The 23,265-nt window shown below is 49.0% G+C and overlaps 10 protein-coding genes across 10 annotated transcripts; 8 read left to right on the forward strand and 2 right to left on the reverse strand.

Annotated features, from left to right (window-relative positions):
* Positions 1-323: 323 nt before the first annotated feature.
* Positions 324-1,309, forward strand: LTR64_001907 (uncharacterized protein; the record flags this gene model as incomplete). The annotated part of the gene is given in 2 exon segments (XM_064896284.1): positions 324-334; positions 346-1,309. 2 exon segments carry the CDS (start codon positions 324-326, stop codon positions 1,307-1,309), a joined length of 975 nt encoding a protein of 324 aa, XP_064758971.1.
* A 758-nt stretch (positions 1,310-2,067) lies between these two features.
* LTR64_001908 (uncharacterized protein) lies at positions 2,068-3,138 on the reverse strand (the record flags this gene model as incomplete). The annotated part of the gene is made up of 1 exon (XM_064896285.1): positions 2,068-3,138. One exon carries the CDS (start codon positions 3,136-3,138, stop codon positions 2,068-2,070), a length of 1,071 nt encoding a protein of 356 aa, XP_064758972.1.
* A 1,828-nt stretch (positions 3,139-4,966) lies between these two features.
* HAC1 (transcription factor that binds to CRE motif) lies at positions 4,967-5,937 on the forward strand (the record flags this gene model as incomplete). Its single annotated transcript, XM_064896286.1, has 2 exons — positions 4,967-5,528; positions 5,576-5,937. The coding sequence occupies 2 exons, from the start codon at positions 4,967-4,969 to the stop codon at positions 5,935-5,937; spliced, it is 924 nt and encodes a 307-aa protein (XP_064758973.1).
* A 722-nt stretch (positions 5,938-6,659) lies between these two features.
* Positions 6,660-8,812, forward strand: ARP9 (Actin-like protein arp9; the record flags this gene model as incomplete). The annotated part of the gene is made up of 2 exons (XM_064896287.1): positions 6,660-6,689; positions 6,806-8,812. 2 exons carry the CDS (start codon positions 6,660-6,662, stop codon positions 8,810-8,812), a joined length of 2,037 nt encoding a protein of 678 aa, XP_064758974.1.
* Positions 8,813-9,367: 555 nt separating this feature from the next.
* Positions 9,368-10,034, forward strand: DID2 (Vacuolar-sorting protein SNF7; the record flags this gene model as incomplete). Its single annotated transcript, XM_064896288.1, has 2 exons — positions 9,368-9,403; positions 9,459-10,034. The coding sequence occupies 2 exons, from the start codon at positions 9,368-9,370 to the stop codon at positions 10,032-10,034; spliced, it is 612 nt and encodes a 203-aa protein (XP_064758975.1).
* A 4,701-nt stretch (positions 10,035-14,735) lies between these two features.
* LTR64_001912 (uncharacterized protein) lies at positions 14,736-15,101 on the reverse strand (the record flags this gene model as incomplete). The annotated part of the gene is made up of 1 exon (XM_064896289.1): positions 14,736-15,101. The coding sequence occupies one exon, from the start codon at positions 15,099-15,101 to the stop codon at positions 14,736-14,738; it is 366 nt and encodes a 121-aa protein (XP_064758976.1).
* A 1,593-nt stretch (positions 15,102-16,694) lies between these two features.
* LTR64_001913 (uncharacterized protein) lies at positions 16,695-17,487 on the forward strand (the record flags this gene model as incomplete). Its single annotated transcript, XM_064896290.1, has 2 exons — positions 16,695-16,835; positions 16,912-17,487. The coding sequence occupies 2 exons, from the start codon at positions 16,695-16,697 to the stop codon at positions 17,485-17,487; spliced, it is 717 nt and encodes a 238-aa protein (XP_064758977.1).
* Positions 17,488-18,305: 818 nt separating this feature from the next.
* Positions 18,306-18,741, forward strand: ERV25 (vesicle coat component; the record flags this gene model as incomplete). The annotated part of the gene is made up of 2 exons (XM_064896291.1): positions 18,306-18,372; positions 18,425-18,741. 2 exons carry the CDS (start codon positions 18,306-18,308, stop codon positions 18,739-18,741), a joined length of 384 nt encoding a protein of 127 aa, XP_064758978.1.
* A 436-nt stretch (positions 18,742-19,177) lies between these two features.
* On the forward strand, positions 19,178-19,948 carry LTR64_001915 (uncharacterized protein; the record flags this gene model as incomplete). The annotated part of the gene is made up of 2 exons (XM_064896292.1): positions 19,178-19,272; positions 19,324-19,948. 2 exons carry the CDS (start codon positions 19,178-19,180, stop codon positions 19,946-19,948), a joined length of 720 nt encoding a protein of 239 aa, XP_064758979.1.
* Positions 19,949-20,876: 928 nt separating this feature from the next.
* On the forward strand, positions 20,877-22,222 carry LTR64_001916 (uncharacterized protein; the record flags this gene model as incomplete). The annotated part of the gene is made up of 2 exons (XM_064896293.1): positions 20,877-21,107; positions 21,194-22,222. The coding sequence occupies 2 exons, from the start codon at positions 20,877-20,879 to the stop codon at positions 22,220-22,222; spliced, it is 1,260 nt and encodes a 419-aa protein (XP_064758980.1).
* Between the last annotated feature and the right edge of the window lie 1,043 nt (positions 22,223-23,265).

Genomic DNA, 23,265 nt, shown 5'->3' on the forward strand with positions numbered 1-23,265 from the left:
TGTCATATCTGTACGGACCTCCTGGTCGGCTGCGAAACTGGAAAATTGACGCAACGAAACAATGGTCACCACACTCCTGGTTCGAACACAGACCAACAGGAAGCAACACTCCCAACAGGAAACTCTCGCTAACCCACTTGAACGAATCCACAAGCGAACCTCGTCTAGACCACGAACCAGGGACGCCCGAGCCAGAAATGCTAGTACTGGCAGTGGCGGCAGCACAGATCCAAGCTCTTCTGCTCTCAGTGGAAGCAATAAACATACAAGCACAGAGGCAAGCGATATATCACCAGGCTTAGACATCCATGGTGATCTGAATGATGGTAACAAAGTATGCACCAGACATGCGCTGCAGGCCTCGAATGTGCCGTCGGACTCAGCAAACACCACAGCCATCAGGAGTTTTGATATGGCAGGAAAGGTAGGCACTCAACGGCCGGGGGGCCGCCGCTTACGAAGAAGACACAAGAACCTCAGTATTGAGGTTGTACCAGGTCGAATCACTGACAAGTTCGCGATCCGTGGAAGTCTCTGCGTCTCGCCGAGAGCGACTATGCAAAGTCCACAAGCAGGCGTGACATCCCCTACGCAAAACAGTTCAGGACGTCAACATCGCATGCAACCACCGTTGCGACCAAGTCCTCGAAGCTTAAGAGAAGCACGCCTCAAGAAGTTGTTGAAGAGTATGGCTGAGTCAGAACTTGGTTCTGACACGAACGTCCTGCGAGATCACCACTGCATGCCACTTCTCAGAGGTCATTACGAGGGTGGTTCTCGTGGTGCAGCAGAGCGTCCTCGGCCCGTTGGACACGGGGCACCAAGCGGAGATAGCGACCCGAACAGTCCTGCGCAACAACTGAATCATCCCGACCAGGAACCACGGGCCACGGAGCCCAATGTGCATTTTCGACTTGCGAATCTAGGAGCGGAACGGATAGCAGACTTCGCTCACCAGGGCTATGTCGTGGATATCGTGCCACCGGTTGCTGTTCAGAACCTGCCACTGACGCCGTCTACACGTCAGGTCGTCGACACTTTTCTATGCCATGGCCGCAACGGCACCATAGCAGGATACGGTCCTTATCGACGATCCTGTGCCCCTCCCACCGCAAATACTTGGGGTCAATGGGCATATGTCAGTCGTCTTGCAATTTCTGATATTGGACGGGATGGTCGTAGGAGAACACTGGCCCATACTACAGATGAAATCCATGCAAAGGAGAACGAAAAGTGGCATGTTGCTCTTGTGCCACTCAACAGCAGACAAGCTATACAACTGAGGGGCCTGCTAGAGAATAAGATATAACAAAAAGCAATAGGTATCCAATCAGCCTGAAGAGCCAAACCACCTTCCGAAAGACAATGTACAAAACAGCAAAGCATATGTCTGTATAAATATATACCAGAATCAAAACTTCATCTCGCTGTCCACAATCCATCAATGACAAGAACACTGATCACCCCACAAGCAACAAATTATCCCATCTCCAACAAGCAGCTAATTCTGTGGTCACTTCTGGCCGCGAACCACTATACTTCGCAAAACTGACAACAATTGAAACGGTTCATAGAGGCCGGTAATAGGCACTTCTTTCTAGGGACGCGGACATTCTTTGTCGTCGGATCCTCGCAGGGAGGCAAGTCCTTGTCCGCGATACCGACGCACACCGGGTTTTCGTTGATCTTAAGAGGGTGGGCGAGGGCGCTGGTTGCGATCGCGATGATCGTGAGGAAGGCGGTGATCTGCATGGTGTGTGGGAGGAAGGATGACAGTGGTCTAGTTTGAGTATATGCGGGTGGCTCTATGTTCTGGTCAATGAGGCTAGATCCTGCGACTGAGAGTTGAGGGGCAAACCTAGTCTCGAATTTGAGCCTAGAGAAATACTGAGGGTGTGAGTTCAGAGGATGAATATGAATTTGGGTAACTGGTAAATCTATTGAAAGTTAACGTTCTAATTTCTACATGATCAGACTCGCTTTTATAGCTGTAAGCGACCTCCCTTTGACCTGCGCCACAGTCCATTGACGTGTCGCCTTCTGAATCACCCATGGCATGACACACTGTCACCACCATTTGTACTCGAAGTTCTTGACGCTTCGAACGTGCTCCCTGGGCAAACTAGGCTGCTGGTCAGACATAAGACGCGGATCCCAGTCACCGTCAGCAATGACTCGCTGACCAACGAAGCGGCGACATTGAGGTGGTAGCCGGAGAGTAATCTTGTCGTCGTGAAGGTGAGACGCCATCATCCATGTCTTGAGATTTGCCATATCTACCTCTTCCGTATATGGCAGGAAAGGAAGTTTGGGTGTGCTATCTTGTGCGAGCTGGTCCATCTGTTCCGCTGTTGGTATTGGTGTGTCAGCCAGATGCCATTTTAATGCCTCGTAGACGGATGACATATTTTCTTCCAGGTCTTCGTTCTTGGTTTCATAGATCCCGTTCCTCAACCTCTGCACGATTGAATCCATTTGCGGACTGGCGTCGCAGAGATGCAGCATAGTTCCTGCTTCACACAGGACCTGCTTGAAATCTCCCCGTACTGTATCGGTCCAGGTTCCATCTTCGTGCCCACCACTTCGAGGGAATTCAAAGGGTACATCCTCTTCGTCCTGGAGATAGCTAGTGCCAAAATCTCCCAGAACGACCACAGGGTGTCTACCAGGACCTGGCCGATGCAGGAACCAATTCTGATCCTTGGCATCGCCATGAGCAAGCCCTGCTTTATGTATGTCAATGATTGCACTCATCATGGAAATTAGCCAGAGACATACCCATCTTTCCGGGACGAAGATTCTGTGTTGGACCGCCGTTTCGTAAAGACCTGCCAATGTGCCAGCGTTGTAGTATTGCCAGTAGCTAACCACAAAAACCGGTCCCTTCGTGTACTTCTCGTAGTTGGCCCAGCCAACGACTCTGGCAACGCCAGGATGGTGTTGAGCGAGCATTGCATGTGCAACCTCTCTGTTGCGCCCCGTGCTTTTGTTGTGTTCGTGTGTCGTCAACTCCTCTTTGCGGACGTAGAGTTTGTTGTCTTTGACAGATCGAACGACCGACGTCTTACCATATGAGCCTTGTCCTAGAGATGAGACTAATACGAAGCCAGCTCCTTCATCGAAATAAATTCCTTGCATTGTTGCGGTTGGCAAGTGTTGATGGATAAGGTCTGAGCGTTCAACGGTTTCTCGGTTTCTTGGTAAATTTAGCAAGTCTATATTTACCTGCCATGTTAAAGTAATTATATATAATCATGTCATTCGGAACACCGAGCTTGGTTAACAAGCTCGTTTGCGAAAACAAAGATGTGAGATATTGTGTAGGCACTATATGGACGTAAAGTGTTTTGTTCGCCATTGTGATAACGTTGTTCTTGAGACTGTGCTACAAACCATGAGTGAAACAACGAGTTTTCAGTCGGTAGAGAGTAAGAAGTGCCATCTAGTAGTGTTTGTCCAACACAAACTCAGTCAGTATGCGCCGTAGTGCACGTCCAGCCTGCGATGAGACTGATGTTGTGCTGCACACTGGCTACTGTTCATTCGTGCGAACATGCTGCATCTCTGTCTTCTTAATTAAATCAGGACAACCGAGCCTTTGCCATGGGGTTCAAGGTTTTGAACAGAAGCTTTCGAGGATCGAAACACGAAGATATTGCAGTCGAGCATGAAATTTTTCACCAGTGTTTCTTGCCCAAAAGTCGTAAGGTGCGTAGAGATAAAGAGGACAGGGAGTAGATGAACGTGAAAAGACAACCATTCCGATCTCATATTTCTACTCAATTGTCAGACTGTCAAGCTCCTCGAGAGAAATGTATTCACCAGTTGAGCTTTGTCAACATCGTTCACGGGTAAATGCAGGGCTTTCGTCTGCCAACACAGCATATTGTCTGCGTAAATTCGTAAGAGCATTACAGTTTGCTTTCCAGGTTCTGCATTTCGCTGCATCTTTCTGTTAACTAAGAAACGAGCTTCCAAGTGTTCGTCATCAATTGTCGATGAACAAAGAACCTGCATTATAGTCTCATGGTAGTTTGCCATGAAAGTTTGCGGTCATCACTGACCTGTCAGAAAGTGCATAAAATTCTTACACTTGTTACATGGCAAGTGCCAGTGGTTGGCGTGAGCATCTCTCAGTGGACGATTGGTGAACGTGCTCAACAGTAAATATCGAAAATATATTGATGAGATTTGAGCCAATATGTGCTTTGGCCGCAATCTCTGCGGTAACTAACTAACTGACGGGGCAAGTATGGTAGGTGTCTAGTTCTCTTAGATACAATCGGTCGCTAGATTTGCCACTTGTAGCCTGACACACCAGCAGTCTATGCGTGAAGTGCGTATATAGGAAAAAAGCAGCATGTCCATCTGGTTTTCATACTGTAAGGCGCCGATTCCAAAATTCCCGGAGGAGTTGTGGGGAGACAGGCTTGCACGAGCAACTGCTCACATGTGATTGGCAAGCACACATAACCAATTGCAGTGGGTCACCACGTCAGGGGCACCCCTTTGGCGAAGGCTCAAGCGAGCTGAGACGCAGGGGGTGCAGATAGCATTCCACGAGGTTCCGTGCAAAGAATGGCTGGTCGCGGCCGATTACCTGGCCGGACAAGCAGCCAAAACCAGTGTTGATCACAAGCCTGACCGCCATGCTATTCCGGGCTCCACGGCTGAAGCAGGGGCCAATTCTGATTATGATGGAAATGACAATCTGTCCTTAATAACCGTCGTGCCTGCCCAGCGAACGAGTTCACCACAACCATACACTTGCAAATGCTGCGAGCCAATTTCATTTCACTCTCTTGTTACGACTCGAGTTCTTGAGACTGTGTCTGCCTATTTGTACCCCACCTGGAGTGATGTGGTTAAGATAAACGCAACGTGGTCTTTCGGCCTTTACAAAACCACGAGTCACTCTTTGTGATCTGGCATTTCTTGCCAGAAAACCACATCTTTTATGACCAAGATGGATTCATATGTCGACGCCGCCTTTCTGAGACAGGACTCTCCCTTCGAGGAGTATCCAACGCCTGCTGCTTCTTCTGATGCAGAGACGACAGTCGATTCTGACCTCAAGCCTGAGCCACAAAAGAAAAAACGCAAGGCTTGGGGTCAACCAGTCCCGGAGATAGTTCCTATTCTCCCTCCACGAAAGAGAGCCAAGACTGCCGAAGAGAAGGAACAGCGGAAGAACGAAAGAATTCTCCGAAACAGAAGGGCAGCCGACAAGTCCAGACAACGACAGAAAGCTGCTCAGGCGGGTCTCGAACAACAGAATATTGACCTGTTGGCCGAGAACGCTCAGCTGAAACAGCTTCTACAAGCACATGGTCTCTTAGACACGTTTCATTTTACAGCACCATCTCCTTCAGTCGATTTGTCAGTCAAACTAGAACCTGAAGTTCCAAACACACCAGTTTTATCACAACCTACACCTTCATCAATATCAGAACAGGACACTCCATATCTTGCCCCTCAACTTGATATGGGCCAGGTGACCTTATCGTCCGCTACTCTTCCTGAATCCGGTATGACACAATATCCTGCCGTGGTGTTGTGTGACCTGCAGTGTCAGCCGGTTTTGGAGAAGAAGCTTCGATTATTGGAACCGAGTTCTTTGGTGAATACACTTTTGACCCTAATTCACTACCTAATAGTTGCGATGACATCCTCAACTCACTCAACTTCAACGCTCTTGTCGATCCACCGTCTCTTCCAGACTTTGGAGCAGGCATTGGCAACGACTACCTCACAGCTGGAACAGATTGTCCTGAACAACTTTCAGCTGCTACATATTTTGATTTCGGTGCCTTCGACGCCGACACAACCAGCGATTTTCCGAATCAGACTTCTCAGTCGACTTCTGGCTTGCAATCCCAGTTTAGCGCCTCTCTTGACGATGGCCGCAGACAAGGCTTTGCAGCAGAGATTGACTGAAGAAAACTGGACAGCTAACGCTGATTCTCGGTGGGCGGTGGCAAGTCTAATGACTATCAAGTGGTCTATACAGTGGTTGAACAATGAGCATCTCAATATTAGGATGCAATTAAGGACGAATGGCAAGGTTGATCAGGTTTCTCTGTCAGAGACGGGAAAGGTTGGCGTTGATGTTGGCGCAGTCAAGAGGCATATCAGTTTGTACGATGAGGTAGACCCGAGTCCTCGGATTCACATTATAGATGGTAGTGACCACGTCTCATCCTCGATGCCCTCCATAGTCGAGGCTCATTAGGCGATGAATGAACGAAGCAATGTTTTTCTATACAAGCCTCAGCACTCTTGATTTGTTAGCTTCTTTCCCTCATGCAGGATTTGGGTTTTGATTCGTAGCAACCTTGACATATGAATGAAAGGAGAGGTTCGCAGATCTCAATCCTGGCCTAACTCTACTCAGTCCTGGACATGATGATTTTGAAGAGCGAAGGTTGTAGCTTTAGGAATGTCCATGGCCGTTACCCATATCGCGTCGATCTGTCACACGATACCGGCAACTATTCGACGCGACCGCTTTTCCTTTCCGCATTTACCAAATTCAGGCGCGTTGCTCACTCGCGCTTCTTTTGCGACGCGGGCATGTGATTGTCGCAACAATTCAAAGGTCGTGATTGCTGGTTCTCTAACACTGAAACCACAAGGACGGTACGTCCGCTTCGCCGGCAATGCCGCCTTTCAAAGATGAGCACGTATTAGTAAGTGCGCCTTCACTTCCTCGTGACCTGCACTGAGGCCTATTTCGACTGTACTCGCCTGTCAATAATGCTCGTATTGGCCATACCACGTGCATTCAAGTCTAACAATTATAAAGATAATAGCGCCTGGCTCGGCCATTACCCAGACACAACTTGGCCTACCAGAAACATTTACACCTCCACGATGGCGCTTTCCAACACGAATGTTTCCGGGCCTCAAAGATGGGGAGTGGGAACCTGTATTCGTACGCGAGAAGGTCAAAGTGAAAGAGCAGATCAATGGCCATGTGAATGGCACAACAGCAGAGCCAAAGGATGTAGAAATGATAGACGGAGCACAACCGCGGCCAGAGACCAACGGCCAGACAACCAGCGATCATGAGACCAAGATGGAGAACCTCCCTTCAGACTCGACAGGTGCGGTCCAACCCGCCGAGCCACAACCTGACACTACGATGGCAGAAGATGAAGAGACAGAATACTACGATGATCCATACACGTCAGCGAATGCAGTATACCCTCTTCAGTCTGGACGTATTGAGAACTGGCCTTGCTTCTTCGCCCTGTTGTCGCATATATACCAAATGATATCTCCCCCCTTCCACATGCCAGTATTAGTGGTTTCACAGCCTTGCTGGACAGCAAGAGATAAGGAAACCATAACTCAGTACTTCTTCGAGAGCTGGAAAATACCAGCACTATGTATCATGGACAGCGCTTTGGCCGCCGCCTGGGGGTTTGGTGTGCAGAGTGCTTGTGTGATAGATGTCGGACAGGACAAGTGTGATGTTACGGCAATAACGGATTATGTTGTCAACGAAATCGGCAGGGGTGTAGCCATCGAGGGCTGTGGTGGAAGCGCCCTTACAGCAAGATTAAGAGAAGAGTTTGAGAAGCAGAGGGAGAGATACGAAGGTATCGAGGATCTAAATGAGCTGGCTGAGCAGGTCAAGCGCAATGCAATATGCGAGATCCTGCCAGCTGGAGTACCATTACCAGGACAGGCGCCTGAAGTCGTTCAACAACCAGCCCCGAATCCTCTCGCCGCAGCGAGCACCGGCTCTGAAGCTCCACCGAATCCTTCTGAGGTTGTCCCAAAGGCAGCACAAAACGGGGAAGCTAGTAAGGTGGGCACTACTGAAGAGGAAGAAAACGAGGGTGTGCTCGACGTGGCGTCTATTGTGGCCAGAAGTGATGCCGCAGAGCTATTGGCCAAGCGAGAGCGGGAAAAGGCGGAAAGAGAAGCAAAGAAAAAAGGAGGCGCTGTCGAGGCACCCAAGCAAAACAGGCTACGAAATTCCGACAAGCACACTGCTAGCTTCACTTTCGAGGACTATCCTGCTCCGACGTTGGATCACTCAGATACTTCGACGAGGAGCCGGAAGCGAAAGCGAGAGGTCGAGGTTGGACCAGAAAGATTCCTGCTAGCCACATCATCCGCGGAGTCGTCAGACAATGTATTGGAAAGGATAGCTAGTGCAGTGCATGGAACTATCATGGCTGTTCCCGATATATCTGCTCGGTCGGCGCTGTGGGACAACCTGATAGTAGTGGGCAATGGCAGTAAAGTTAGGGGCTTCACAAACGCCTTGGTGGAAACACTATCAGCACGATATACACTTTCGCCATCCAACACCACAATATTCACATCCGAAATACCTTCAACCTTCTCCACGCCAGTACCGACCGGCGGCACGAACACACCAATCCCGGGTCAGGCGAGCAGTGCACAACATCACACTGGCTCAGGTGTCAATCCACTTCTTGTTGCGGCAACTAAGAATATGATGCAGCCTGGTCAGCATCTGCAGGTGCCTGGTCAACTGCAACAGCAGCATCTACATGGTGGCTATACGCCTCTAGGAGCCATGGATCAAATGCAGCATCAGAGCTATAGAGGCATGTCACAATCACCTACCAGTATGAAAACTGTAAAAGCACCCGAGTACTTTCCTGAGTGGAAGGATCCATCGGTGGCTGGAATGGAAGAGGCAAACTTTCTTGGAGCCCAGGTCGCAGCCAAGGTTGTGTTCATTGTTGACCAGGGCATCAGCAAAGGCTTCTTGACCAGAAGTGAATACAATGAACTTGGGCCTGAAGGAATACATAGCTGTGCGATGTGATTGAATAGAATTCAGGTAGAATTGATGGATATTGAGGAAGGGTGGCCGAACAGCGAGTCGACTTAACCTTAGAGTGCGACAATTGTCCCTGTGGTTCTTTGGACTGTCCCTCTTCAATAAGTCAGCTTGTATGTCTTGCTGCCTCTATTTACTTACTGTTTGTTCTACCGTGAAATGGAGTGACGGGTAGACCATGAATGTGAAGAACGGCAGGTCGGCCGATAGACACTGCCCTTCGTCATAGGCGCTTCTCATCTCATCGTTGGTCTCGTAATAACTTGAAGTGACCGAAATCAGCCGATATCTACATAGTACAGGCTCTTTTACCTCGATCTGATACACTTTGAGCGAAGATTCCTCTGCCACTGGCAGCGTGACCTCTCTTTTTCACCCTACGCATCCATCTCAGCCGTCACAAGTCCTGCAGTCGCTTAATTCAGCAGCCGGGACCTGGAGATCACGAGTGCTTCGACCACACATTTCAAATCGTCGCTATAAGGACGATAGCTATACATCTGTACGATCTACGGCTTGGGCTAGAAATCCACAGCAATCATGTCGGGCCTCGAGAAGGCCCTATTTAACCTCAAGGTATTTCACGTTTCTGGGTACCAGGCAGCACTAATACTGATCAATTTGCCAACAGTTTACCTCCAAACAACTCAATAGACAGGCCGCAAAAGCCGACAAAGATGCCCGAACCGAACAAGCGAAAATCAAGAAAGCTCTGACACAAACACCTCCTCAACCACAAATCGCGAAGCTATATGCCACGAATAGCGTCCGCAACCAACAACAGCGCATTCAACTCCTTACACTGGCGGCCCGTATCGACGCCGTTGCTGCACGCGTTCAGACGGCGATCACTATGCGTACCGTGACTGGGTCGATGGCGCAAACTGTACGAGGCATGGACATTGCATTAAAGAGCATGGACCTCGAGAAGATAGGTGCGGTTATGGAGAAGTTCGAATCTCAATTTGAAGATCTGGATGTGGTGAGTGGCTATTACGAGAATGTCGCAGGTGGTGTGGAGAGCCAGCAGGTTGGTGTGGAGGGACACGGTGAGGTAGACGCGTTGATGGCAAGAGTAGCGGACGAAGCTGGTGTGGAGCTGAATCAAGAATTACAGAGTGGGAAGTTACCAGAGCCAGAGGTACCGACAGAGCAAGAAAGGGAAGCTGGTCTCGGAGACCGTCTGAGGGCTTTGAGGGCTTCTTAGCATCGAGGTAGAAAGAGAGTTGGATGGTGAGAACTGCAGATCATGCTATGAATACTTTGATGACACAATGAGCTGGAGTTGGCGGCGTTTTTGACCAGGTATGTGTTTTACTGAATGAGAGAAATGAGTAGGAATATTTCCTGTCGGTAACCTTGTGCGGCACTACGACTAATACTGCGTTCTTGAGTGACTCTGTCTCTCGTCTTTGCAATGATAGTCAAAACTTCGGGGACTCGCAGCATCTGTCCACCTGCCCCCAGAGATGTCCCAGTACATCGAACCATGTCTTCCGCCAGACTTCTGACAGCTTATATACCATCTTGAGAAGTCTGGAGGACGAAGGTGTGGCTACTATTACCCAGACATTGCGCAAATACCCGCCCCGATGCTTCTCGCTGATTAGACGAAGCAGAAAGTCAGGGTAGACAGTAACTAGTGGTGTTGCCAGTACCTACCATACTGTGTCTGTTCATGAAATGTCGTTTTTATTGACTCACAGTCTATCGTTGGACGGCCCGAACTAAATCGATAAGGTAGGGATTCGATCACTCAGAAGCACGGGAACCAAGACAAAGAATGAGCTTAGGGGCTTAAAATCTTGCAGAAGGATGTCCTTCCAACAAGTCGGCAAGAGCTGGGAATGGGCAGGTGCCTACGACTTGTGCCGATAAAAAGAAATTTTCGCTGATTATTACACAATCTTTCACTCAAGGCTCATTGCGGTCATTCTCAACCACGCAATTGTTTGCGATATCGAGTTCATTGCTGCTACACATACCAACGTAAGTGCCTGCTGTCATCGTTCTCCGCGTTGCTGATCATCTAAAGCTGTCTATCAAAGCACCTAAGAGTCTACTGCAGTAACGTAATTACACAAGCCAGAAATATCACCACGCAAACGATTAGCTTCGCCTACGATATTTGCCTCAAAACGATCGTCCAAGAAGATCGAAGGCAATGCCAGGCTGTACTTGCTCAGATTTCCATCGTGCGCAATCACTGATGAGTTCAACAGATATAGACAATCCAGAACAATTACGGTAGTCGTGGGGACCGATTGGCGAGGTTTCAGCATACACGAAGACCTACTACGAGCAGAGAGCAATGTTTTCGAGTACTTGTATAAGAAAATGACATACGGCTGGAATCCCAATTATGACTTCGACGGCATCTATCTGCGACTTCAAGATTTCGACGCTGACGGCTCCGGCATCATATTTGATTACTTCTACACCACGGACTTTGCAACGACGGTCCCAGCCAACGAACCCAAGGACCTCAACGACTACATTTATGCATGTATGTATGCTGACAAACTGAAGATGTATGAGTGCAAGAATTCTATCATGGACCTAATTCAGCTAATAGTCCGTGGTCCAAACGAGACATCTTTGAAAATGGGGGAGTCATGATAACGGACATCATGACAAGATACTTCGTTGTGAAGAACATGCTTAGAAACCCAACCGATCCTGCTGGTTCAAATGATTGCAAGTATCATGAACACAAAAACCACGCAGCAGCGCAGGCGTGTCCACTTGCATCGAAAGTCGCTGCTCCAGTCGCCGTCGTAAAGTTCCCGCCTGATCACAATCAGTCAGCCATTCTGGACTTCAGCTCTGGCTCAATCGGAGCACTATCTGACAGAAAGACCTCGAACCCGTCCTCCACCTTTGGCAACGCACAGAGCACCTTCACCAGAGTTTCCTCCCACTGGTAATTGTATGCACACCTCTCCCACCGGTAATGGCTTCTGCAACTCTAGCACGTTTCCCCGTCTGATAATGTACGAGCATTCAGGCTCGGACTACAAATTTCTCTTTCATTACCTGGTCTGAATCGAGACACAAACAATGCAATCGCAAAATATCAATCTTTCCGTGCCAGGCCTGGCTGCAAGTTATATGCTTTCGAGGAGCTACACGTATCGAACTACACAGCGTATAGACGTTATGGCACAACCAGGTTTCAAGAGAACACATTCAAGCAGCTCACTTAGGGTGCTTGTGTTAGCTTAACAATTTCCCTCGAGACAACCCTCGCTGACAAATCACCGAAGGGTCAAGAAGCCAACATGCAGTGCTAGCTTCAGCTCAGAGGTGCAAAGCTTACACAGGGAATCTCTGGTGTCCGAGGAAGCAAGAAGAAAGAATGTACGAACATAACCTAATACAATAGGCGTGAGAGGCCTTTATCCGAGGGGAGCCTATGAGCCTTCAGGCCTGTAGATAGTGACGGCACAGTGCAGGCCACATCCTAGAGTGGCACTCTACGCACCATGACAACCAATGTGCGTCAGGTTGGAAGATTGAAAGAGTTTTCCAGATTATACTAGTTCTTGATCTCAATACCATTCCGACGTCTCGTATTCCGTCCCGCCTCCATGTAAGCTGTTTATTTATGTGCTGTTGATTGACGTTCAACTTATTGAAAAAGATTCAGCCTCAGTCAGCTCCTGATCTCTAAGCTGTCCACTGCATGTCGGTACATGTTGCCTTAACTTTAGCGAGAGGAGCTCACGCTCAATTCTCGCAGTGCACTGAATCAGTAGAACAGACTAGCGCAACTTTGAAGAGCACGATTTAGTCACATGCCTCCACACCTTGCCTTACAGATCAGCATTTTTCACAGCAACGTCGACCTCAAATATCGTTAAGTTTGTCGGCCATTACGCACGATGGAGGAGTTCACATGCATGCAAGCTGCTGCCTTGTCAATCCATTATGGACCCATATCCAGTATCTCTTCAATAACAACCATGCCTGAAGCCTTACTCGATCAGGTCGTCTCGAGTCCATCACTGCCCTTCTACCAATCATCAGGTAACAATGCAGCTTGGAATACCCTGTCGCGCTTGCCTGGTTAGATGCACTTCTTCGCGCATCGCACTGCAATGCACCTCAATTGGCCCCATTCCATTCTTGGCTGCCTGTTTACTAACAAGAGCTATACTCTCTGAGCTCAACTTCGGTGCTCATGCCTCCTCATCAGAGTCCTGCTCCTCGCTTATATAGCTTGCTTTGTCTACATTGTCGATTCTACTGAGTATCGCTGTACATTCGGTCTGCAAGATGGACTCACCGTCATCACCGTTAGCCTGGTCTGACTTCTGGGTGGCCGGCTTCGAAAACTCAGCCGGTCATAGTGACCAAGATTCTGAGCTCTTACTGAATGAGGACGATTTTGAGCATGTGGGTAGTCCAAGCAGTGTACAGAGCCTCGATAGTCTCTCGTCGTTTCTAGCAAACCGAGTTGAGAAGGACGGCGGAGCAGGCACTGACTCAGCAGATACTAAAGATGCACCTGAGTCATGTCACTCGCCTCGGCCTCTAGACATTAAGTGTTGCAATCCATCAGGGCCCCAGAATCATGTATGGCTCGAGCCTTATCGATGTTCTGAACACAAGGACAAGGCTCGACAGAAGGTCGAGATACCTATACGTGTGAAGCCACGTGAGAGCAACGTACATACTACCAAAGAGATTCCTCGGTCTGCCCAACCCATATACTCGTCGTACGACTATCAAATTCAACCTGAGAATGCCCCACCAAACTCAGTCGTCCCGGCTCCTTGTACCAACAAGGTATCAGGTGAAGAGGAAGCTCGTCAACCCGTGTCTCAACCGCTACATCATGGCAATACCTTCGAACCTCGTCCTCGTTATAGTTTTAGCCACCATCACGATCTTGACACTTCAATTATAGAGCATCTTGTTGAACACGCATTGCAGACTCGTCTCAAGGCAGAGGTGGGAAACAAGACTGAAAGCGATGAATGGTTGAAGAGCCGGATGCTCATACGGCTCATGCATCTTCCGCCTGATCATCCCTTCTTCATAAGCATCCGCAATAACATATGCTCCAGCAGTGACCAGTCTTATCTACAGCGATACTGCGAAATCTGGATAGGTGGATCCATCTATCGTGACGTTTTCACTGATGTCGAAAGAGCTGCGTTATGGTCTCTGCTAGAGTTTCACGAAAGAGTGTTCAACGCGCCTTGCTTGTTTGCTGGGCTTCCTTCAGGCCAGGAATCTCAGCACTTTGGAATTGTTGGTGGGGCAGTGCACTACACCGGGCGTCAACTCGCCATGCATGTTCAGACCTGCTGCTTGGAGAATTGCAGTCGAAGAGACAAGGCCTCATTTGTTTGATGCTAGACTATCAGCGAATCTGCTCGGAGAATGAATCATCGATCACACTGGAAATGCTACGATTTATACCTTGAGGAACGATTTCGAACGCATGTTGTGCAGCACACCTGAAAGCTCTCGAACGATTGAAGAACATACAATCACTGGTGGCGCGATTGAACCTTGTCGTGGTTCAAGAATCAGCTCGGGCATCCACTGAAGCACAGGCAAAGCTAGGCAAGAAGTATTATCATTCTTCAAGCCTTGCAGGAGTACGCAAAGCTTACAAAATTGATGCATCAACAGGCGAGAAGAGTTTCCCTGAGTGGCCGTATCATGAACTTTAGCTCTTGGTCAAGAAATTCCTGCTACTCAACAGATGCAGCTGCTCGATGATGCTGTCCTCGTGTGTCGAAGTTTGTTACATAATTGCAGTCCACTCCTTAAGCTCGATGAGCAGTGCGACAGCCTCAACGCTATGACATTCATCTCCTCGGTGGTCGGATGGGATACCTCCAGCGCCGAAGCACATCCTCTCATCAGTCAAGGCATTGTTCTTTCATCCATACTACTGACTGGTTCCAGTGGACCAGTGACATCCTTCGACCTCCTCGTCATACAGACAAACATTGCCATCATCCTGAACAAGAATGTAGGGCTTGACAGCATCGTAGTTGCTTCCACTAGCCCACAATGCCTGGCCATCCGCGTTATATAATACAAAATTGCCGTCTAGCTGAACCAGGACTGAGTGGTTGGTCGAGCCTTCGTCAGAGTATGTGTTCGAAGCCCAGATGGCTTCAGACCCATCGTCGTTGCGTTTGTAGAGGACTAGGTTGGAGTCCTCTTGAAAGATGAGTTGATACTCGCCAGAAGCACTGACGAATTCTTGGCCCGGATAGATAGGGGTGTCTCCCTCAACACGGTCACCCATGATGGCTATTTCTTCGAAACTTCGAGTACAGGACGAAGAGAAGATAGAGTCTAGGGACTGAGATTGAGAGCGTGTCTGTCTGCAATGAGAAGTTCAACCAGATCTCATGGACTGAGAACGATATTTATGCCCTGGTTTGCAACGACCATGACGACGTGGCTCGGTGTGATTGGATTCAGGGTACACTCCCACGTTCTACAATTTGTTCTCGGTTATTGGAAGACAGCTCACAGCTCAGCCGAATATTCTGTCAACATGCAAATTAAGGTCTAGGCCTGCAGTATAGCGTGCGATGCTTTCTCGGGGTCTTCATATTCGGCGGGTCTTGGCTCGCATGAGCTTACGTAGACCCTGAGCAGGAGCTGCAGCCGGCCATCACATCGCAGCAGATTGAGTCTTTCGTCTGAGCGTTCATAGGCACGGCACGAGCCCAGTCGTGCCTGCTTAGCACTTATGATGGAGCCATATGAGATGTGCGAACAACACCGAGAGCATAGGCAATGCACCATGGGTGCATCCGTTCTGACAGAACATCACGCCATTGGATGTTACCATAGTAGATGTGCAACAATGCTGAGTTCCCATGACTCTGAGGTTCGACGGTATTACTTTGTAGCCAGACAGGCGCGAGGCTAGAAACCTCCGATCGGTTGTTCCTGCTTCTTCCAGATTTGCACGTCAGAACTCTAGGTTCGGATGGAGCACTCCATCCGTGTCCTGGAAAAGCGTACCTTTGAAGAGACTCGCTACGCGACAAGCCGGGCAGATCTAGAGAAGGGACCGTAGCAATTTAGTATGTGACAAGGTTTACATCGTCCAGGACGATTTTGGTCCTGGAGTCCAGATTGCGTGAATGTGGACGGTGTTGCTACATACACCACCTGTTTGACCACGTTCAGACTGCTAGACAAGTTTGTCATCCGTCTTGACTTCGATATATTTGAATAATGATTCAGCGAAAGTTCCGTGGTGGTCGTGCAGTGCAAGAAAGACGGAGTTGTGGAGGAAGGAACCGTGGAGTATCCACACTAGCAGTGGATACGATTCGTGACGCGTCATACCGCTTCACATGAGTCGCGTTCTACTGAGCTTCTGGATTGAAAGTAGAATGATGTTCAAGTGCTTCATCCATGGTCCGAGCTCTACGAGCCTGGTATGCATTTCTCCACAGCAACAGAATATGGAATTCGTCTGCTCATCAAGTTCGCTGGACAGTACGATCGACCATGGGATGAGTGTGTGGTGAGCAGCTCGTCGTTTTCGTTAACGTCTAGAGAAAAGCTATGTGCTCATCATTTGCTGAGGAAATCTACGTTGTTGTCGTAGGTCGTCGACGATAATGTGTGACAGTTCTCGAGACTATGACAGGGAAACACGAAAGACTCATCTCAAGTCCGCTGTTTCGCTTGATCTCCTACAAACACTCAGGAGCAGCCAATGTTGTTTTGAACCATGACTGTGTTGTTGTCCGAAAAGAGGCAAGATGCTCGAGCTCTGCGGAATGTGAACCGTCCTTAGTTGTGTTTCCACACATTGTCGTGCGTTCATGTCACTCATGATTGTTTTCTTCACAATACCGATACCACAGGAAACATGCCACGATTAACAGTATTAACTTTAGCCAGTGGCATTTTGACTATAGCAGCTGCACAGTCGTCCACCACCAGCGGTGTAACATCGTTCTTCTTTCCTCTGGCAGACCAGCAACCACTGGTAGCATCAGTCGTTGCAGCAGTAAGTGTGCTTTCGCGGGCACCCCGTTCCCATTCAGCCTGGCGGCGCATTCATATGTACATACTGACTCTGGTAGGATTCTACTGCCAACACGCTCGTCGTGCAATGCGTGTCTGACCTCGGCGACCTCGAATGTGGCTTCCCTGCACCTATCACCATTACCGCAGGCCCCAGCACTCTCCATGTGAACCCAACAGGCATATACCAAGCTCTCGGTGAGCTAGACTGCCAGCTCACAGGGACTCCGGACGCAGTTTGCGCTATAACTGCGCCAATTTACGATCCCGAATATTTGGCGATGGTGGCGGATGAGGATTTTCCGACTGAGCCTGCGACTAGCAGCTCAACCACGACGGTGTCTGGGCTTGAACTTCAAATCACCGATTACTATGTTACTGTCACCATCACGGCTGGGGAGTTGGGCCTGCTTGACACGTCGACCAGTCCAACTGCAACGGGAAGTACGAACGGAACTGAAAGCACATCAGGAACTGCGAGCAGAACTAGCAGAAGCATCACTACCGGAAGTGCAACAGGCTCCTCGTCTGCAGGACCGGCTTCTGCAACTGGTAATATTGCTGCTAGGTTGTCTGGAGTTATGTTTTCAGGTGTCGCGGCGGGTATGATGGTGGTGCCTCTGTTTCTGTTATAGCTTCTCTATCACATTAATCACTCACGTGGTTTTGGTTCCATTGTAGTTCAGGGCAAAGGCCCAATATCTGGACATCTTGTGGCGGTCGAGGCAACGAGCCATAGGTAACATGGCGTAAAAAAGTAATACGGGCTCATGAAGCCAATAAAGTCTCCCTTCTGCCTTCCTTCCTAGAACACACTAACGCGTGGCACGGCTAGCTGACTCGTTTTCGCTCGACTAGACGGAGTCACACGAATATGCACAGTCTCTTGCTCTTGGATCCCGTTGAGATCAGGAGGATGAGTTTGAAAGGAGAAAAGGGTTATCAGCACGTGACTGGTCTTATCCAACCCCACACGAACTTTCGAAACTCCTGAACAGACAAATGGGCATGAGACCACGTATTGTAAGCCGTTGTATAGGCCACGCTGCTATCTTTTGTGTTGTCTAGATTTCGAAACAGTAGCAAAGATGGCAACATCGCTGCTGTCAAGTTTAAAGCTGCTGGTTTTCTGCCTGCTTCCACTACTTTCATTCGCATTGAAGTTCGAGTTGGCCGCCGAGGCCAGACCACAAGAGCGATGTATACGGAACTTTGTGAACAGGGACACTCTTGTGGTTGTTACTGCGACCATTAGTGGACAGAAAGGAGATGGGCAGAAAGTTGACATGCATGTAGGTTCAGTGGAAGGCGCTGCGACCAGCTTTTCGAGAGCCACTTTGCGCAATCTAAAGCGCACTCCCATGGACGGGACAACGCTGACGTGGTAATCTAGATCAAAGACGCAGTAGGTAACGAGTACGGTCGACCTAAGGACGTGGTAGGAGAGAAGAGAATGGCCTTTACCAGTTTGGCAGACACAGCATTCGACGTCTGCTTCACCAATACACTTGGCTCAAGAGGTAAGCAGGACAAGACGCGTTAACGACTCGCTATGGACTAAACTGTTCCCAGCCTCTTTCACGACACATCGATCCATCGAACTCGACATTGATATAGGAGCCGATGCTCGAGATTGGTCCGCCGTGCAGGCTGCGGAGAAACTACGACCCGTCGACACAGAATTGCGGAGGATTGAGGAGAACATTCACGAAGTTGTACAAGAAATGGAATATCTAAGAATGAGAGAGCAAAAGTTACGAGACACGAATGAGAGCACGAACGAAAGAGTGAAGTGGTTCGCTTTTGGAACGATGGGCATGCTCGTTGGGTTGGGCGCGTGGCAGGTCGTTTATTTGAGGGCTTACTTTAGGTCGAAGCATTTGATCTAGAACAACGTCTACCTCACAATCAAAGACCGTCAATCTGAATCATGGTCCCTTGAACACATCCGAGAACAACGCGAGACCGTCTATGGAACCTTGCAGCAGTCGTTAAGTGAAGGACTGCGAGTTTGAATTGACGGCGAAAGAGATTCTTCTGCTTATCGTTCCCACGAGAAATTGTACATATACCCTCAGACCACGATCACTTTGACGCTATCTCAGGTTTAGGTCTTTTTAGCACAATCTGAGAGAACGACCACCGCGTTTCTCGGACTTGCAATCAACTAATTGTTTTTGACCGCCCCATACTCTAGGTGAACCAGGCTTGCTGAGCGATCGAAGAGGCAGTTTACCTGTGCGAGCAAGTGATTGAATCTGGATATACTTGATCCTAATTAACTGGCCACTCACCGACAGCACGTAGCTGCCTATCAAGACGACAATGTCGAGCCTAGGCCGAGCGCTCGTGGGAGGTAGCAACAACAATACATCTACCAAGCAGGCAACCTTGCCAGGGAGCGTGCTCTCCCCCTCCCAGTAAGTTGAAAGCTTTCTAATTTATGGCTGTGCAGCTATTGACACATCTAGGTATGTGCAAAGTGGCATCGTCAATGTCTTTGTGGGCAGGAAGCGCAAAGAGTTCGCAATCTATAGAGATCTTCTCAGCGTCAAATCACCTTTTTTCGCTGCAAAACTCAAGAAAGATTGGAACAACGATAAGAACGAGATTTACCTCGAAAATGAGGATCCAGATGCATTTAGTGCATTGGTCGATTGGATGTTCAGCGGCAAACTACCTGACTTCTACAGCGAGCGGACGACTACGAGTATAGCATCAGTGACAGCTTTCTACAAGCTAGCCGACTTCCTACTGATGCCAACAGCCAAGAACGACCTCATTGACCATGTGGTCAACCACCACAGGGCTATGAACAGGCATTACACTTTCCACCATCTGTCGTATGTTTGGGGTGTACATGCCGTTGATAAGCCTTTCTTGAAGATGGTGCTGCATTCAATCATCAAGAATCTTGTGGTGAGGACGGACGACGTGTACCAGCTGGAATATTTGCGAGAATATCCAGATCTGATGCTTCTAGTCATTAGGTATCACATCGGGTACAACAAACGACCATGGGCCAGGATCTGGGAAAACCCTCGTTGCGACTATCACGACCATTCTGATGGGAGCAAGTGCGTTCCAAAGTTGTAAACCTGTAGAGAATCTACGGAGAACATCACGAGGTGTCAATGTGCGGCGGTACCTGGCGGAGAGTCCTGGTGTTACACGAAGACCAAACTGCTTTTCGAATGACTGAAGAGGTTATCGTTTCTCATGTTCAGAGCAAGTGAGCATGAGCGTTGGCTGAGTTTATGAAGGAACACAAAGAAAGCTCCTGGCTTCAGTTTGATATTTGAACAGATACTGTTCAGCCAGATACACGATTGATTGCTTCTTGGCTATCTTAATACAGCCTCGTTGCTTGCCGTCGATCTACGTGAGATGCAACTTCGAGCTCCACGGCGTGCATAATTAATTATCTCTGCAATTCCCCCCCTTCTTCCTCTGCTTCATTGCAATTGACCCCTATCTCAACGATACTGGCATGATTGTCGAAACGATACCGTGGCAGATGTGCGTTTGCTGGGTTGTATGGCTGTTAGTGTTGCAATGCCAAACTGCAAACAGAACCACAAGTTGACATGGTGTCACTCGTCTGCGCTGTCTACTTCAACACGCCATCAGTCAAGTGCTAGTCCGTGCTGAGTCTCCCGGAGCCATGGGTACGATGAAGATTCTGCGATACTCGAGTATGTTCATACCTAAGTAGTATTGAGTGGTGGAGTTGTGCGGAATTCCAGGAGGAAAGTTTGAGGATGATGCCTGAGCGAGATCGTGCCTGGAAGCCTGAGTACGCTAGAACGAGGATCTACGTCATATCAGGACATCAAATAATGTTTCGCGTTCCATCTCCTGGCTTTGCTTCTGGTCCAGACGAATGGACTAGATCAGCCGACGACGAGGTATTGGCAGTGCTCGGCCAACAACGATACAGCTTTTTCGTGAATTTGAATTCAGTTCTCGGTTTAGAATGCTTTAAACCTGCTGTATATAGTCCATCTGCTCTCTTTCACACAACATGGCACCAGCACGACCTCGAGTCGTGGATGATGCGCGATCAGAGACATCGCTCAACACAACGAGAGATCGAGCTACCACAGGCGTACCAACCTCAAAATCGAAAAAGAACAACGCAAATCAATCTTCTGTAGCCAATAGCTCTTCAAAGACACTAGCCACACCCAGCAATACTGCCACAACTGGCTTAAAGGCCAATGGCGCAGTCGAGCCTCAGCAAGAACAACCTCATGTGAGTAAATTTCAATTACATATCTAGGATGCATGCCTATCGAGGCATTGTTTGACAAGCCGTCCGAGGCTGATATCACGTTTCAGGTTGACTGGCCCTCATTTCCAGCATATGCTCTGCACGCCTATCGATCGGCTTACAGACTACAAATACCTGCTTCCTACACGCATAAGCACGCGGAACTTCTCTATCAAACCTGCGATCTAGCCCTACGGGCACCATCCCAAGTACTTGCAAAAAAGAAGGCACATGATCTGAAGGTATACAAAAGAAGACAGGCACAACAAGCCACTCAGACTCGAGCACATGCGAATGGTGTTTCCAAAATCTCCAAGTCCTCACGTTCCAAAGATAAACGCAGTACTACCAAGAACAAAGAAGCGATAGACACAACAACACAGCTATCGATAGAAGAGCCACCCTCACCAAATTCAAACTCACATCCCTCCCATAGCAATGTAGACTCGGCCTCAAACCCTCCCGATACTGCCTCGAGAAAATCCCCTACAATCGCATCGGAACAGCAGCAGCAAGAAGAGCAAGAGGAGGACAACAGCATACCTACCTCCCTGAACCAAACAAATCCCGAGTCAACCGTCCTCGGTCATTCCCAAGCCACTGCTCTTCAAACCTCGATACGGAAACACTTCAACGCTCAACATCTGAACGAAGCAGAGACCATAGCACGATTTACGTACGTCGTCCGTCAGCAGGGCAGCAGCACCACATCACGCATCGCACCTCTCGCACAAAGGCTAGGCGTGCTGCCTCTACCCAACACGATAGCAGAGAATATCGCAGCTGTAGCAAAGGCAGCAGATGCGAATCCAGTTGCTGCCGCTGCAATCACCGCTGCCACTAACGCTGCAGGCGCGACTACGGCTGCGAATACTGTTGGCAACGCAGGAGGAGCTACTGCGGAAAAGGGCAAGGGCAATGCACATACAGCACACAGCCTATCTGGGCCAAGGACCCTTGGTGGTCAGCATGTGCAAGTAGAAGGTGGATATGGAGATGGCAAAGGCCACATGATGGGCACTACCAGTTGCGGAAGACAGGTAAGAGTATTGGATGGTGGTGGTACAGGCACTTTTAGATTGAGGTTCAGACCTTAGTTTCTGCTTTTCTATTGAAGGACTATCACGTATGTTCACGCTGGGATTTTGTATGAGTACTGGCCAAAACACGGATTTAGGTTTGGGTTGTGGATGCATCGCGTACGCGAGCGACTTAGGTTAAGGCAGGTACAGGTGAAGGAGTAGGAAGTGAAGGTTTGAATTGCATATATTAGAAACATATTCAGCATCTGTGGTTGCACAATTCGATGGTGTTTCAACTTTCCATGACAACCCCTCCTCAGGTCAATTCATCGCATTGTTTAATCACTGGCCTAAGTACCTCAAGAGTTCACCACTTGAACCATCACCACTTGAAAGTCAAACTCGCCAATCACGTCAAGCAATCTTACTCGATTGCGATGTCCCGGCCTGCAAAAGTGTCGGGTTATCACACCAAATTCGTGAGCGTGCCCCCGACACTTTTGCTGGCCGGGACGTGACTGCGTTTACCGATTTCCTCCCCTTCAGCGCTCGTCAAACAGCTCCCAGTAACTTCCAGTCGTAGACGTTCTATTCTCGACAGCCACTGATACGCCGTCCTCAACCCTTAACGCCATAAGTATTGATTTGGTAAGTGCTTGAAGCACAAAGCCGTACTTGATGGTGATCTGCGCCACTTCGTCCGTACCCTCTCTCGTGTTCTGCCTTCTGTCCCTAGCTATATCTTCGATGATCTGACTCCCAACCCAGACCCCCATCAAGTCGAACGCTGGATACCTCTCGACGAGACCAAGCATTAAGCCAGTCTCGACGAATCTTGCAAATGCATAGAGCTTTCTAAGGTTCGGGAACATTGAAAGACTGCAAGTCTGGAACTGAACACCGTGCCTGACAGTGTGGTCTCTCAGGAGATAGGTGACACGGTTGAGTAGCCAGCTGATCTCAAATGAGTCCTGAACAGACTCGAACGAGGTCGATGCATCTCTAGCGAGCTCAAGCCTGCCAGTGAATGTTTCAACGAGCGCCGCTTCAATTCCTCGAGAAAAAGGTTTGAACATCGCGAACAGATTCTCCATCTCACGGATCGGGAAGCCGTGAGC

This window comes from Lithohypha guttulata, assembly GCF_036872675.1.
Source record: "Lithohypha guttulata strain CCFEE 5908 chromosome Unknown scaffold_1, whole genome shotgun sequence".
NCBI classification, from domain to species: domain Eukaryota; kingdom Fungi; phylum Ascomycota; class Eurotiomycetes; order Chaetothyriales; family Trichomeriaceae; genus Lithohypha; species Lithohypha guttulata.